General features: G+C 39.0%; 1 protein-coding gene across 12 annotated transcripts in view; it reads left to right on the forward strand.

Moving 5' to 3' along the window:
* The window catches only part of SYNE2 (spectrin repeat containing nuclear envelope protein 2), a 376210-nt gene that overhangs the window by 100440 nt on the left and 260794 nt on the right, over positions 1-14976 (forward strand). For all 12 annotated transcript variants that reach the window (XM_065548888.1, XM_065548887.1, XM_005561459.4 and 9 more), the window contains exons 8-10: positions 3526-3722; positions 9674-9774; positions 12125-12226. In XM_065548888.1, the coding sequence (XP_065404960.1) occupies positions 3526-3722; positions 9674-9774; positions 12125-12226 (400 nt within the window). The remainder of the gene's footprint in view (positions 1-3525; positions 3723-9673; positions 9775-12124; positions 12227-14976) is intronic.

Here is a 14976-nt window from a genome sequence, read left to right on the forward strand (position 1 = left end):
GGTAAATAGGGTCATAACTATGTTGCTAAGCCCTTTCAAATGCAGGACTTCAGAGTAAGTCCTTCCTGTTGAAAGGCCAAGATAGAGCTGAATTTCTGCCTTCCGCCTTACTTTTCTTTTTTTTGAGAGGGAGTTTTGCTCTTGTCGCCCAGGCTGGAGTGCAGTGGCAGGATCTCAGCTCACTGCAACCTCCACCTCCTGAGTTCAAGCAGTTCTCCTGCCTCAGCCTCCCGAGTAGCTGGCATTACAGGTGTGCACCACCATGCCCAGCTGATTTTGTATTTTTAGTAGAGATGAGGTTTCATCAGGTTGGCCCAGGCTGGTTTCAAACTCCGGACCTCAGGTGATCTGCCCACCTCTGCCTCCCAAAGTGCTGGGATTACAGGAGTGAACCACTGCTCCCGGCCCAGCCTTACTTTTCTTCAGTTGTCATTCATTCTCTATATTTTATGAGAGCCATAAACATACATAACCTTATATAGAGGTTTAAAGTATATTAAATGAATTGTTTCTTGAATCTCCTAGAGATAATTGTACTCCAGTTTTCTAAATTTTAAAAATCCCAAACAGTATTTGTGAAAAGCATTATTGTGTCTACTCAGATTTATTTCATTTATGCATAAATAACCTTAAAGTCCTTTCAAAGCCCCAAATATTTTACCACAGTTTATCTTTTCTTCACGTCTCCCCATCTTTCTTAGTTTTCAGCTATAGAGCTTATGCTAAGCTTATTAAAATGTAGCACCTCTTCTTAAATAATTCATCATGGGTTTATCCTAGTTTTGGCCATCGTTGGTGGTATTATATAACTTTTATTTCAATATCCTGTGTTTTATTATTTCAATATTTGTGTTTTATTTCAATAAGACTCTTTTGTAAGTAATATGTTGTATTTTCTCATTTGTGAAACAGATGAATCAGGCCCCATTCTCCACATCTAAATGAGTGTAGGTTCTGCCAACCAGGAGCCTAATTCCGCCCTCTCTAAGGTCTGGCAGCAACATCTTTATGATATTGGCTTTGGCTCATCAGTGCAGAGCTGACCTACACAGTATTGAGTACAGTGCCTGCCAGTCAGTGCAGTGCTGGTTCAGTACTCAAGGTGCTGAGGTCTGGCCCTGCCTTCAGCTGCAGCCACCATCCCTTTAGTTATTATTAGGTTGGTGCAAAAGTGATTGCGGTTTTTGCCATTACTTTTAATTACTTAAAAGTAATTGCATTACTTTTGCCATAGCATTACAATTTGCCATTACTTTTAATGGTAAAAACTGCGATTACTTTTGCACCCACCTAATAGTTTAGCTTAGTCTTGCACATTCTAAAGTCAGAGTACCTGGATTTGAAGTGCTGGTGCCCTGTACTTTCTAACTGGTGACTTTGAACACCTAATCTCTTTGTGTTCCAATTTCTTCAGTCATAAAATGTGAACAACAGTAATATGTCATAGGTTGTTATCTGCATGATAAGAATTAATTTTTTTAAAGCATTTAGAACAGTTTCTGGGTAGAGTAGATACCACAGACGTATTTGTTAGACAACACAAAAATCACTGACTGCTATGTAGTTTATTACAGTCATAGTTTTAAACTTTTTTTCCCCTAAGTAAACAGGAAAACCCAGGTCATCTGGAGCAGACCTGTTTCCTGAGTAGCTTTTATCATTTGATTCATACCTTAAAATAGTCTATTGAAGTTTTTCGTGCTTTTTATGGGATATGAAAGGACACGATAGTTGTTCTAGAATATATCCCAAATGTTGCAGCCAACTATACCCTTTTGCAGAACTTTCACTGATCCCTTATGAAGCACAGAATAGTGATGGAGTGATTTTTTTAAAAATATGTGTCTTAAGCCCTGATTATATGCCAGGCATTGTTTGGGGAATGAGTCTACAGTGGTGAACAAGAAAGGCAAAGCCCTTGCTCTCAAAGGCTTGCATCCTGATGGGGAAAGCAGGAATCATCATGAAGAAATGTGATAATTACAGTTGGCAAGCAGATTGTGAAGGACTTTTGATATGGTCAAGGAGGTTGAGGGCAGGGAGAGTGTCTCCTTTACTGCAGGTGGTAAGACAGGGCTTTGCTGCAGAGAGGCTTGGAACTGACTCCTCAAGTGGAGGCTTTATGAAGAAGTATGAGAAAGAGCATCCAAGGACAGTGACTAGGAGGGTGGCTTTGAGAAACGGGAACGAGGCTGGTGACTGTAACTCTGTAAGAGAGGGGAGATACAAAGATGAGAAAAGCAGGCAGGGGCCAAATCACATAGGGTCTGTAGACCAGGGTGAGAGATGTCATTCTAAATACAATGGCTAGCTAATGATGTTGATAGATAGATAGATAGATGGATGGATAGATAGATAGATAGATTGATTGATTGATTGATTTTATTGTGATAAAATATACATAACCTAAAATCCACCACTTTGACCCTTTTTAAATGTGCAGTTCAGTGGCACTAACTACATTCATATTGTTGTCTAGCCATCACCACTCTCTGTCACCAGAACTTTTTTCATTTTGTGAAACTGTACCTGTTAAACTAGAACTCCCCATCACCTGCAACCTCTGGCCTCTGGCAACCACCATTCTACTTCCCTATGAATTTGACTACTCTACATACCTCATATGAGTGGAATCATATGGTATTTGTCCTTTTGTGACTGGCTAATTTCACTTAGCATGGTTTTTAAGGTTCCTTCGTGTTGTAGCATGTGTCAGAACTTCCCTCCTTTTTTTTTTTTTTTTTGAGACGGTCTCATTCTGTCACCCAGGCTGGAGTGCAGTGGTGCAATTGTAGCTCACTGCAGCTTCAATCTCTCAGTGTCAAGTGATCCTCCCGCCTCAGCCTCCCAAAGTGCCGGGATTGCAGGCGTGAGCCAACGCCCCCAGCCAGAATTTCCCTTCTTTTTAAGGATGAATAATATTCATTGCACGTATATACCACATTTTGTTTATCCATTCATCCGTCATGATGGGTTTTAAGCAGAGGAGTGACAAGGTCTATCTATCTAGTGAGCTACAGGCCATTAATTGCACACAATGTATCATTTAATTTGTCCCACTGAAAAAGAAAGTGATTTCCTCTAGTTAGGGACCTTCCCTGTATGTAGAAGTTTAAAGGCAGGCTTAAGCCAACATATTTGGTAATGAAGGGCATCCATCTTGGGTGAATATCATTATCTCCTGGAGGGCTTTTTTAAAGGCACAGATTTCAGGCCCACCTTCAGAGTTTGATTCAGTAGGTGTGGGATTTGGCCTGAGAATTTGCATTTCTAACACCTGCACCCTGGGTGATACTGTTGTTGCTGGCTCAGGAACCAAATTTTGAGAATCAGTGTTCTGTGGTATTTTGAGTTTCATCAAGCTTGGCATTTTCCTTTAATTTGATCACAAGATTAAAAATTTTATCTAGCATGATGTATCTAATTTACTTGATTTGACAAGTTTTAATTACTATTGAATGTAGTGGAGGGGTGTGTTACATTATTTTTAATGGTATTTATCATGTTTTTGTCCTTTTATGATAGCTATGAGTCTGTCAATGTGACAGATTTTAAGTCAAGTTGGAGAAATGGGATGGCTTTTTTGGCCATCATTCATGCCTTGCGACCAGACCTAATTGACATGAAGAGTGTGAAGCATAGATCCAACAAAGACAATCTGAGAGAGGCCTTCAGAATTGCAGAACGAGAATTAAAAATCCCCAGATTGCTGGAACCAGAAGGTAAAGAAGCTTCTTTGTTTTTAAAACAATCTTTAAGGCTTAGCATGAAGTTGATTTCAAAATAGTATCTATACATGAATAAACATAATAGCATTCTATTGTAGTCCTGGAGGGCTTAACTTAAACTGTTTATCGAATTTTATATGATTAAACAATTCCTACCAATTGGTTAACTTCAGTAATTACAGGGGAAGCCACAGCTGAAAGCAAACAATGCTATTATTGGGAATAATTTGAGCCTCTGTCTTGATTTTCTTCTATTATGTTCTGTGTTTTTTTCTTCTTGATTCTATTATTCTATTCTAAATCTCTTTTGTAAGATGTTTCTCTGAGTCTTGAATTAAAGTTGGTTATATGTCTGTCCTCACTCCCTCTGAGTTAAAGCTGAAACCTCTCTGAGAATAGAAACTGCCGCTTTCCCGTCTGTCCTTATATGGTTGGCCATTGATTCTGCTCAATCGTGTTGGATTGTTAACGACAACATCCTGAGTACTGGTTAGTTTTACAGAGATCATCATCAAATTATAATTTAACTTTATAAAATTAAGATTTAAAAATTTTACTTCTTTCTCAAAAGCACTTTACTTTGGATTGTAATGTTTCATAATATAACCAAAGCTATTAAAAAAAACATTAAGGTCGTAATAGAGGTATACAGGATTGGTGAAAATTATGATGAATGCGTAGGTCAAGCACGTGTGAATTCTAGTCTCAGCTCTATTACTGGGATGTGTATACAAATGTTTAGTGACTGGCCTCCCAAACAATGGGAAACATACACACATTTACACTATGATAGATTTGACTGATACTAAGGAATGTGTATTATTTTATGAATAATTATAACATTTATGATATGCTTTCTTATAGATTTCATATAGCCCCAAAATGCTTTTGTTGATTTTTGCCAAACTCTGTATCCTTCTGTAATCGACTTAGGGTTGTATTTGCTGAAGAAATGTAGTTCTGACATGAATGTTAGTTTAGAATTTCCTTTATGTTAATAAGTGGAATAAGAGGTATATCAGAACTTCATTTGTTCTTCAGTGACATGAATGGCTTCTTTGCTGAATTGAATACTAGAAGAATATTTTCTCAACTTTTGATGCTATTCACAACGCAACTAACAGCTTTAGACAGAACATATTTTTAAGATTTACCTGCATTATTAACATTTTATTCTTCTCTTTTTTAGCAGTTAACAGAACAACAGTCAAGCCCTCATTTGCAGACTTCTGTGTTATAAATGCTACCGTTATGACTGATTTCAAGTTACCAATGTGCAATCACTAAACGCAGAATTAGAAAAAGATGTTCAGTACCACACCATGATATGTTGTTTCTGTCACACAGATACAATAGACAGATAGCCTCAGGAGCATATAGATAATAGTAAAATATAATACAATAATTGGGAAGTGATAAGTTTTGAGTATTTATTACCTATGCTTTTAATATAATTTGTGCATTTATATGATTTAATTTTTATTGATGATTTTTTCACAACCAGCTTACAAAAACTTCTGAACATTTAGCAATCAACTCTCTTAAGCTGATGTTAGTCAGCTAGTTCCAGCACACTCACTGCCCAGGTGACTGTGGATTTGTCACTTAATCTTTTTCGTTTTAAGCAGCTTTATTAAGAGATAATTCACATACCATATAATGTATCCATTTAAGTATACAAATTAGTGGTTTCTAGTATACAGCCTGCCCTCCGTGTCTATGGGTTCCATATCCATGGAGTCAGCCAACAATGGATTGAAAATATTTGGGGAAAAAGAAAAGCATTTGTCCTGAGCATGTACAGACTTTTTTCTTGTCATTATTCCCTAAACAATACATGTTACACAAATGTATAACAACTATTTACATAGCATTTACATTGTATTGGATATTAAAAGTAATCTAGAGATGAGTCCTGGAAGCAGTTCCTGTGGATACCAAGGAGAACTGTATTCACAAAATTGTTCAGTCATCATCACCGTTCATTTTAGAACATGTTTGTCATCCCCAAAGGAACTCCTGTGACCATTAGCAATTACTCTCCATTTGCCCCCAACCCCCCTCACGCCCCAGTACTTTCTAATTACATTTCACATATACGGAATTATACAATACACAGTCTTTGTGACTGGCTTCTTTAACTTAGCAAAATATCTCCAAGGTTATCTATGTTGTGGCATGTATCAATACTTCATTCCTTTTTTTTTTTTGGAATGAGTCTTGCTCTGTTGCCCAGCAATCTTGGCTCACTGCAACCTCCACCTCCTGGGTTACAGCGATTCTTGTGCCTTAGCCTCCTGAGTAGCTGGGACTACAGGTGTGCGCCACCATGCCTGGCTAATTTTTTGTATTTTTATTTTTTTTGAGACAGAGTCTCACTCAGTCTCCCAAGCTGGAGTGCAGTGGTGTGATCTTGCCTCACCACAGCCTCCAACTCCTTGGTTCAAGTGATTCTTGTGCCTCAGCCTCTTGAGTAGCTGGGACTACAGGTGTGCGCCACTACGCCCGGCTAATTTTTTTGTATTTTTATGTTTTTTGAGACAGGGTCTCACTCAGTCTCCCAAGCTGGAGTGCAGTGGTGTGATCTTGCCTCACCATAGCCTCCATCTCCTTGGTTCAAGTGATTCTCCTACCTCAGCCTTCTGAGTAGCTGGGTCTACTGGTGTGTGTCACTGTGCCTGGCGAATTTTTGTGTTTTTAGTAGAGATGGGGTTTTACTATGTTGTCCAGGCTGGTCTCGAACTCCTGGCTTCAAGCATTGGGCCACCTCAGCCTCCCAAAGTGCCGGGATTACAGACGTGAGCCGCTACGCCTGGCCTCTTTTTGTATTTTTAAATAAACTTTCAGCAGGGCGCTGTGTCTCATGCCTGTAATCCCAGCACTTTGGGAGACCGAGGTGGGCAGACACGAGGTAAGGAGTTCAAGACCTAGCCTGGCCAGCATGGTGAAACCCCGTCTCTACTAAAAATACAAAATTAGCTGGGCGTGGTGGTGCGCCTGTAATCCCAGTTACTGCCTCATCTGGCCGAGCTAGTGCTGATCAGAGTTCTCATGGTGAAGTTACTCTTTTCTCCCGCTTCTTTCCATACTGTGCTCTTTGGAGGGAAATCACTGCATAGCCCACACTTGGGAGAGTTACACTCACTCTCCTTGATGGCAGATTATCTATGTAAATTATTTGAAGTTCTTCTGCTCAGAAATTTGTCTATTCTCCCCCATTTACTTACTTATTCAGTCATTTATTTATATCAATATGGGCTTATTGTACTACTATGTTTATTTTAAGGGTCAATTTTTTAAAAAGTCTCTTTACGCTCAAAGTTTTGGCCAGTGGGAGCTCTTTAGTTGGCTCCTGTGCTCCTTTGATATGTCCCCATCAGTATGGGGTTTGCTTGTTTGTTTTTGAGCATTTTCTTACTTTCTGGCCTGACAAGATGCTGCAGGCTCATCTTGTGTATTTCCTGCCCCAGTCTTAGGATCGTCATTTCTCCAAGGAGCCCTGGCTCTTTTTATTGGAGAATGGTATTAGAAACCAAGATCTGGCTGCTACCTGTGCTCTTTGCTACTGGTATTTAGCCTCTGTGGACTTCAGGTTTTGGTAAGAGTTGAATTTAGGTGATATTTTATAAGCTCACAGCCTAATTTGAACTTAGAACTTGTATGTGCGCTTACAGCCTTATTTATTTATTTATTTATTTATTTATTTATTTATTTAGAGATTGGAGTATCTTGCTCTGTCTCCCAGGCTGGAGTGCAGTGGCTCAATCTTGGCTCACTGCAACCTTCGCCTCCTGGGTTCAAGCAATTCTCCTGCCTCAGGCTCCCAAGTAGCTGGGATTATAGACATGTGCCACCATGCCTGGCTAATTTTCGCATTTTTAGTAGAGAGAGGGTTTTGCCCTGTTGGCCAGGATGGTCTAGTACTCCTGACCTCAGGTGATTTGCCACCTCGGCCTCACAAAGTGCTAGGATTACAGGCTTAAGCCACCATGCTTGGTCTGCCTACAGCTGTATTTCTATAGTTTGGACATTGGTCTGCCTTCATGTTGGTTGTTACTAATTCTTGTTAACTTTTTACCCTTATCCTTTTTTCCCCCCTTCCTTTTTTACCTTCTTTTCTCCCTTTCCTTGTCTTTTGTCTTTTCTTTTTGGCTTTTCATTGTCTTTTGTTTTTCCTTTATTTTTTCTCGTGCTTTTGTCCTGTTTCTGATGACTGTCTGTTTTAAATACTTTTCTTATATTGTGATTCTCCAAATCTTTATTATTAGTATAAAATATTTTCTCCATTTTTGTATGTATGAATAACCAGGCAACTAACGAAATAGACACTATAGTAAAAACAAATTTTTTCTGCATAATTGCCCATAATTCATCATAAATGGCTTAAATAATAGCTCAAAAATATGAAATGCATCATGATTATTTATCCAAACCAAATACCTTAGTCATATTTGAATAAGGGAACTATTTTGACATAATATTGTTAACACATTTAATCTTCACGCGTGGCTTCATATATAATGAGAAGTTTTTGTAAAGCGATATCTAAATAAGCCAGTATCATTATTTTATGTATCTCTTGATGTTTATATCTTTTTCAGTTAAAGATAGAATAACTTAATTCTTAAAAATTCTTCCTATATTGAAACCCTACCCTCAGCTTTTTATTGCTAATTTTATATGCTTACTGCCTTGAATTACGTTGTTTGCAAATGGATTGATTTATTTTCTACTTCAGGTGACTTAGAGCACTCATTGAACCTAGTAAATATGTTCACTAAAGTATGCATGGTGTGTTGTATTTGTTTGTTACTTTTTTTTTCCTAACCTTAAACTCCTTGAGGGGCAGATAATGTTTTAAGGTGTCTAGCATCTACTAGTTGAATGAATAGAGGGTTGAAGCATAAGATCTCCAAAGGCAGGGACCATGCCTTACATATCCTTGTAGCCCCTGCCTGTGACCCACAGTTATTGGCTCTCTGTAAATATTTGTTGCTTTAAGTTTAACTTAATAAATAAACTGAAGTTTTTTTAAAAAAATAATCTTTATTGCTTGTTTAGGTCAAGGAACACCTCCAAATTAGGTGTTCATTTTGTCTGTGACATATTGCATCCCGCTTTTTGTGATTTTATGATCTCCTTCACTTATTAGATGCCTGGAGAAGTTCTGTACTTTACAGAATTTATATGCCTGGCACAGTGTCCTATGCTAGCTACTTGTGAGGCTGAGGTCGGAAGACTGCTTGAGGCCAGGAGTTTGAGAGCAGCCTGGACAACATAGAGAGACTCTGTCTAAAATAAATAAAAAATAAGATAAATAGGAGTTTGTAGTCTTTAAAATTTTGTTTAATTCAGCATTTTACAGACTTATTTCACGATGGACTCTTAATGCAACACAAAGCCTGGCCCGTAGAAGGCTCTCAGTAGATTTACTTGTTCTATGAATGAATGAACAAACTCTGTGAATGTCTTAGATAAGCTTTCCATACAATATATGCTTTTGGAGATGCTTTACTGCACACATGCCAAGACCAAGGTGTCAGGAATGCATTCTAATTGCTGTATGTTCCTGCATTCCTGGAGGAATTTCTGCACCATGTATCTAGAAAGAGGAATACTTTATTTTCTCCTCTTCATCCTCTCTGACTACTTATGCCCTCAGACATACCCCCATAGTGACACTGTATTATTAGAAAACTGAGACTGTGCACATACTAGTGTCAGGATTTAACCCCCCAGCTATCTCTGTGTATAGATCTAAGCTCTTAGCCACTGCACAGTCTTGCAGCAAGGCTGAGTAAACAGAGATTGGATGGCTGGGTGACTACTTTGGTGCATTTCCAGAGCCTGTGAACTAAACGGCAGAGGCTATGGCATAGCCCATTCTAGAATATTCATTATAGCAAATGTATAACAGCTAATTGATAGTGTGGTGTATCTTGCAGATGTGGACGTTGTTGATCCTGATGAAAAGTCCATCATGACCTATGTGGCACAGTTTCTGCAGTATTCCAAAGATGCACCTGGGACTGGAGAGGAGGCTCGGGTATGTTTTCATATGCATAAGTCAAGCTCATTTTAGTTGTATCCTGCTAATGGTTTAATTTTTAAAAGCAAGATATAATTTGCATACAGAACTTAAATGTACAGTTTAATGAGCATACACCCCTGTAAATCATACTTCAATCATGATATAAAACATATCTGGTACCCAGAATATTCCACTGGGCACCTTTTCTGTCTCTGCTTCCTACCCCAGGCAACCAGCATTCTAATTTCTGTTACTGTAGGTTAGTGTTGAATGTTCTTTTTTTTTTTTTTAGGTTCAAAGGGATAATTTATTAAACTTTACTGAATTATCTGAAACAACTTTCCGATAGGCACTGTATAAGACAAATGAAGTTAAACTTTTAAAAATCTAAAGATATAAAATTTTTGTTTATTATAATATTCTATTTTTTTATTTTTTATTTATTTATTTTTTTTGAGACAGTCTCAACTCTGTCTCCCAGGTTGGAGTGCAGTGGCATGATCTTGGCTTACAGTAACATCTGTCTTCCCATCAAGTGATTATCTTACCTCAGCCTCCCAAGTAGCTGGAATTACAGGCACGTGCCACCATACTCAGCTGATTTTTGTATATTTGATAGAGACGGGTTTCACCATGTTGACCAGGCTGGTCTTGAACTCCTAACTTCAAGTGATCCACCCATCTTGGCCTCCCAGAGTGCTGGGATTATAGGAGTGAGCCACTGTGCCTGGCCTATCAAATTTTTATGTATTATAATATTTATTACCTTTATTGAGATATAATTTATATACCATAAAATTCATCTATTTAATATGTTTGTTTCCGTGGTTGTTGGTGTATTTACATGATTGGGCAACCTTCACCATCATCTAATTTTAGCACATTTCCAGTTTGTCTATTCTTTAGCTTCATATAAATGAAATTGTGTGATTCATATAAATGGAAGTGTTGTATTCTATTGTTAATCCCTATTTGTTGATATACTCCTGAATTACTATTGTTTGTTTGTTTGTTTGTTTGTTTGTTTAGATAGAGTCTCACTCTGTTATCCAGGCTAGAGTACAGTGGCGTGATCTTGGCTCACTGCAACCTCTGCCTGCCAGGCTCAAATGATTCTCGTGCCTCAGACTCCCGATAGCTGGGATTACAGGCGTGGACCGTCCTGCCTGGCTAATTTTTGTATTTTTAGTACAGGATTTCACCATGTTGGCCAGGCTGGTCTCAAACTCTTGGCCTCAAGTGATCTACCTGCCTTGGCCTCCCAAAGTGCGTGGGATTGTAGGTGTGAGCCACTGCACCCAGCCTTGCATAACTATTAGATTGCCATTTGATTATTCAGTTTTTCTCCTTTACTTTCAGTGAGTACACAAAATAGTGTGGGTGGAAACTTCATAAAAATTGCTGAGCTGAAAAGAAACTCTTATTCTGCTTCTAAGATGATAAATGAGTGCTGTGAATTTAGTAAAATGTTTGAGAATATTACTTTAAAAAATGTTTTAAACCACATGTTTGCATGCATTTTCAGACATGTTTACATGCATTTTATTTGACAAATTGGGCCTATGTTTTTCCAGCTGTTAAGTTTGAGGCAATAAGCCAGATTGTTGCTGACTCTGGAAGAGAGTCTCAAGCTGAGATGCAGGCTTATAATTCAGTTCACTTATTTCTGGCCTGCTGAGGAGCTATTCTTTTCCAATTAATTTTCATATTAAAAAAATAAAATGCAAGATTCAACTGTCCATGAAATTGAGTGCAAAAATATTAGAAAACTTTTGCTTAATAGGAAAACACAAAGTAAATGAAGGTTAAAGAAGGGTGGAAATAAGATATAACTTCTTTATCCTATAGCAGTAAAATTGGCTTCCAAATGTAAGCAAGTTTACCACCTAAGCAAGAATCTACAGAAAAAGTAATTGTTGTTCATATCTTGATGATAGCATAGCTAAAAAACCTTTGGTACTGTTATTTTTAGGCTCTTGAAAGTGTTTGAGTTATTTTTGATGTCAGTGTTTCTGCAGGGTGTGAACATCTCTTGAATTACCCCATATTTCGATTTATTGGAAGGCAGTCTTCTGAAATGCCTGCTATAAAGAAATGATTTAGAATAATGTTCTCCAAGCCAAAATGGGGGAGGGGGTGCATTGCTTGCCCATTTCTTTAGCACATTGTCATGTTCAGATGCTAGTTCCAATCTGGTTTAAAATTTAAGGTGTTATGTGAACAAGTGATATTACTCTTTGGCATAATGAATCATTGGTGTGTAATGATGGCATTATTTCACTGCTGTTTCAAGTTGTTAATTTTTTTTGTTAAAAAACCCAAGTCTGTTTAAAATATAGTTTAATTGTGTGTGTGTAAAATACAGGGAAAGGTGAAAGATGCTGTGGTCTGGTTAACTCTGCAAAAGGAAAAACTACAGAAGTTGCTAAAGGATCCAGAAAATGATACCTACTTTAAAAAGTATAATGTAAGTATGATTTTAAACAGCAGTTTGTAATTTACTTTTTTTTTTTTTTTTTTTTTTTTTTTTTTGAGACTGAGTCTGGCTCTGTCGCCCAGGCTGGAGTGCAGTGGCCGGATCTCAGCTCACTGCAAGCTCCGCCTTCCGGGTTTACGCCATTCTCCTGCCTCAGCCTCCGGAGTAGCTGGGACCACAGGCGCCCGCCCCCTCGCCCGGCTAGTTTTTTGTATTTTTTAGTAGAGACGGGGTTTCACCGTGTTAGCCAGGATGGTCTCGATCTCCTGACCTTGTGATCCGCCCGTCTCAGCCTCCCAAAGTGCTGGGATTACAGGCTTGAGCCACCGTGCCCGGCTTGTAATTTACTTTTTAAGGGATGAGCAGTAAGTATGTTTTTAGAAAACTCTTTCAGGGTTAAGTATTTTAAATATTAAATTCACTGAAGGTTTTAAGGCTGAATTGTAGCACTGTACTTCAGAAACTAAGGTGCATGTGATTCACTGGGGTAGTCCTGTTAAAATGCACATTCTGGCTCAGTAATTCTGGGGCAGGGCCTGAGTTTTTGCATTTCTAACAAGGTCTCAGATGATGTTGATTCTGCTCGTTTTTGGAGTACTTTGAGCAGCATGGTTCTGGAGCAGGGGTTGGCCCATTTTGTAAATAAAATGTTGTTGGAACAGAGCTACACTCATTTAAGCATTGCCAGTCACCACTTTCACACTATAACCCCAGAGTTGAGTAGTCGTGATACAGACCATATGGCTCTTAAAGCCTGAGATATTTACTGTCTTGCCCCTTACAGTAAAAGTTTTCCAGTCCCTGGTTTAAAGCAGAACATGCTTTTTATTTTATTTTTATTTTTATTTTTATTTTTATTTTTTGAGACAGAGTTTCGCTGTTGTTGCCCAGGCTGGAATGCAGTGGCGTGATCTCGGCTTACCACAACCTCTGCCTCCCGGGTTCAAGCAATTCTCCTGCTTCAGTCTCCCAAGTAGCTGGGGTTACAGGCATGCACCACCAAGCCCAGCTAATTTTGTATTTTTAGTAGAGACAGGGTTTCTCCATGTTGGTCAGGCTAGTCTCGAACTCCTGACCTCAGGTGATCCACCTGCCTTGGCGTCCCAAAGTGCTGGGATTATAGGCGTGAGCCACAGCACCAAGCCCCAGAACATGCTTTTTAGAATGAATACAGAGCCTCAACTGAGAGTCCTTTGAGAAATAATGACAGCTGTGATTATTACCACATATCGAGCATTTCCTTTTTTTTTTTTTTGGAGGCAGAATCTTGCGCTGTGGCCTAGGCTCGAGTACAGTGGCGCGATCTTGGCTCACTACAATCTCTGCCTCCTGGGTTCAAGCGATTCTCATGCTTCAGTCTCCCGAGTAGCTGGGATTACAGGCACCTGCCACCAGGCCCAGCTAATTTTTGTATTTTTAGTAGAGACGGGTTTTCACCATGTTGGCCAGGCTGGTCTCGAACTCCTGACCTCAAGTGATCCACCTGCCTCAGCCTCCTAAAGTGCTGGGATTATAGGCGTGAGCCACCACACCTGGCCATGTTGAACATTTTCTATGTAGCAGATACCTTGCTGATTTGCATTTCACATGTTAAAATATCTTGCTGAGCTTGGTATTATTCCAGTTTTACAGATGAAGATAAGTGGCTTATTTAAGGTTACATGGCTACTAAAAGGGTAGGGATGGGACTTGAATGGAAGTCTAGCTTTAAAGTCCTAGCTGTTTTTGCATTGTGATGCTTCTCTGGGGTAAGTAGTTATTCACTGTACAGCCTTGAAAGAGACTTAACAGGAAACAAAGCAAAGGTTCCTCAGTCCCGTTTCTTAGAGCCCATTGTCTATGCAGTGCTGTGCTTCTCCCCAGTGCTCTGTCCTGAACAAGCTGCAGATACTGTCAGGTACCTACATAGCACTTAGCACCTCTAGGCCTCCATCTCCATGTCTGTTAAGTCAAAGAGTTGGATAAGTCCAGCCTTTCAACTGTAACATTCAGTGAGTTGTGCAACTTGCTGGCCATACTTTCCTTTTTGCTTTGGAAGCATCAGGGAAGGAAGGGATCAAACATCTTTTTCTTCCTTTGGTCTGAACTGCACAGGCTTCTTGACCTTCTTCCCTTAGCTCTGGTCTAAGATTTTTTTCTTGACAAAGTGCTCATCTTTTACTGAAAGTGCATTGTTCTCACATATGTCTTTGATTTAATAATGTATCACAGATTCAGGTTCCCTAAATAGAAGGTTTTATGAAGTCATTAATTATCAGAATTCAAGTAAATTATCCTTTGACTTTTTCATAACATTTCATTTAAAATGCTGTCAATAATTTAAAATGCTATCAAGAATGTTTTAAATGACATTTGAAACATTAATGCTGATCCTTGGAACAGCATTTGAACAGTATGGTTCTAGAGCAGAGGTTGGCCCATTTTGTGAATAAAATGTTATTGGAACAGAGCCACACCTATTTATGTATTGTCAGTAGCTACTTTCACACTACAACCCTGGAGCTGAGTAGTTAACTATGGCCAGTTGCAGTGGCTCATGTCTGTCATCTCAGCACTTTAGGAGGTGAGGCAGGTGGATCACTTGAGCCCAGGAGTTCAAAACCAGCCTGGACAACAGAGTGAAACCCTGTCTCTACAAAAAATACCAAAAAAAAATTAGCCGAATGTGGTGGTGCACCCCTGTAGTGCCAGCTGCTCGGGAGATGAGGTGGGAGGATCACTTGAGCCCAGGAGGCAGAGGT

This window comes from Macaca fascicularis, chromosome 7, assembly GCF_037993035.2.
Source record: "Macaca fascicularis isolate 582-1 chromosome 7, T2T-MFA8v1.1".
In the NCBI taxonomy this organism is placed as follows: Eukaryota; Metazoa; Chordata; class Mammalia; order Primates; family Cercopithecidae; genus Macaca; species Macaca fascicularis.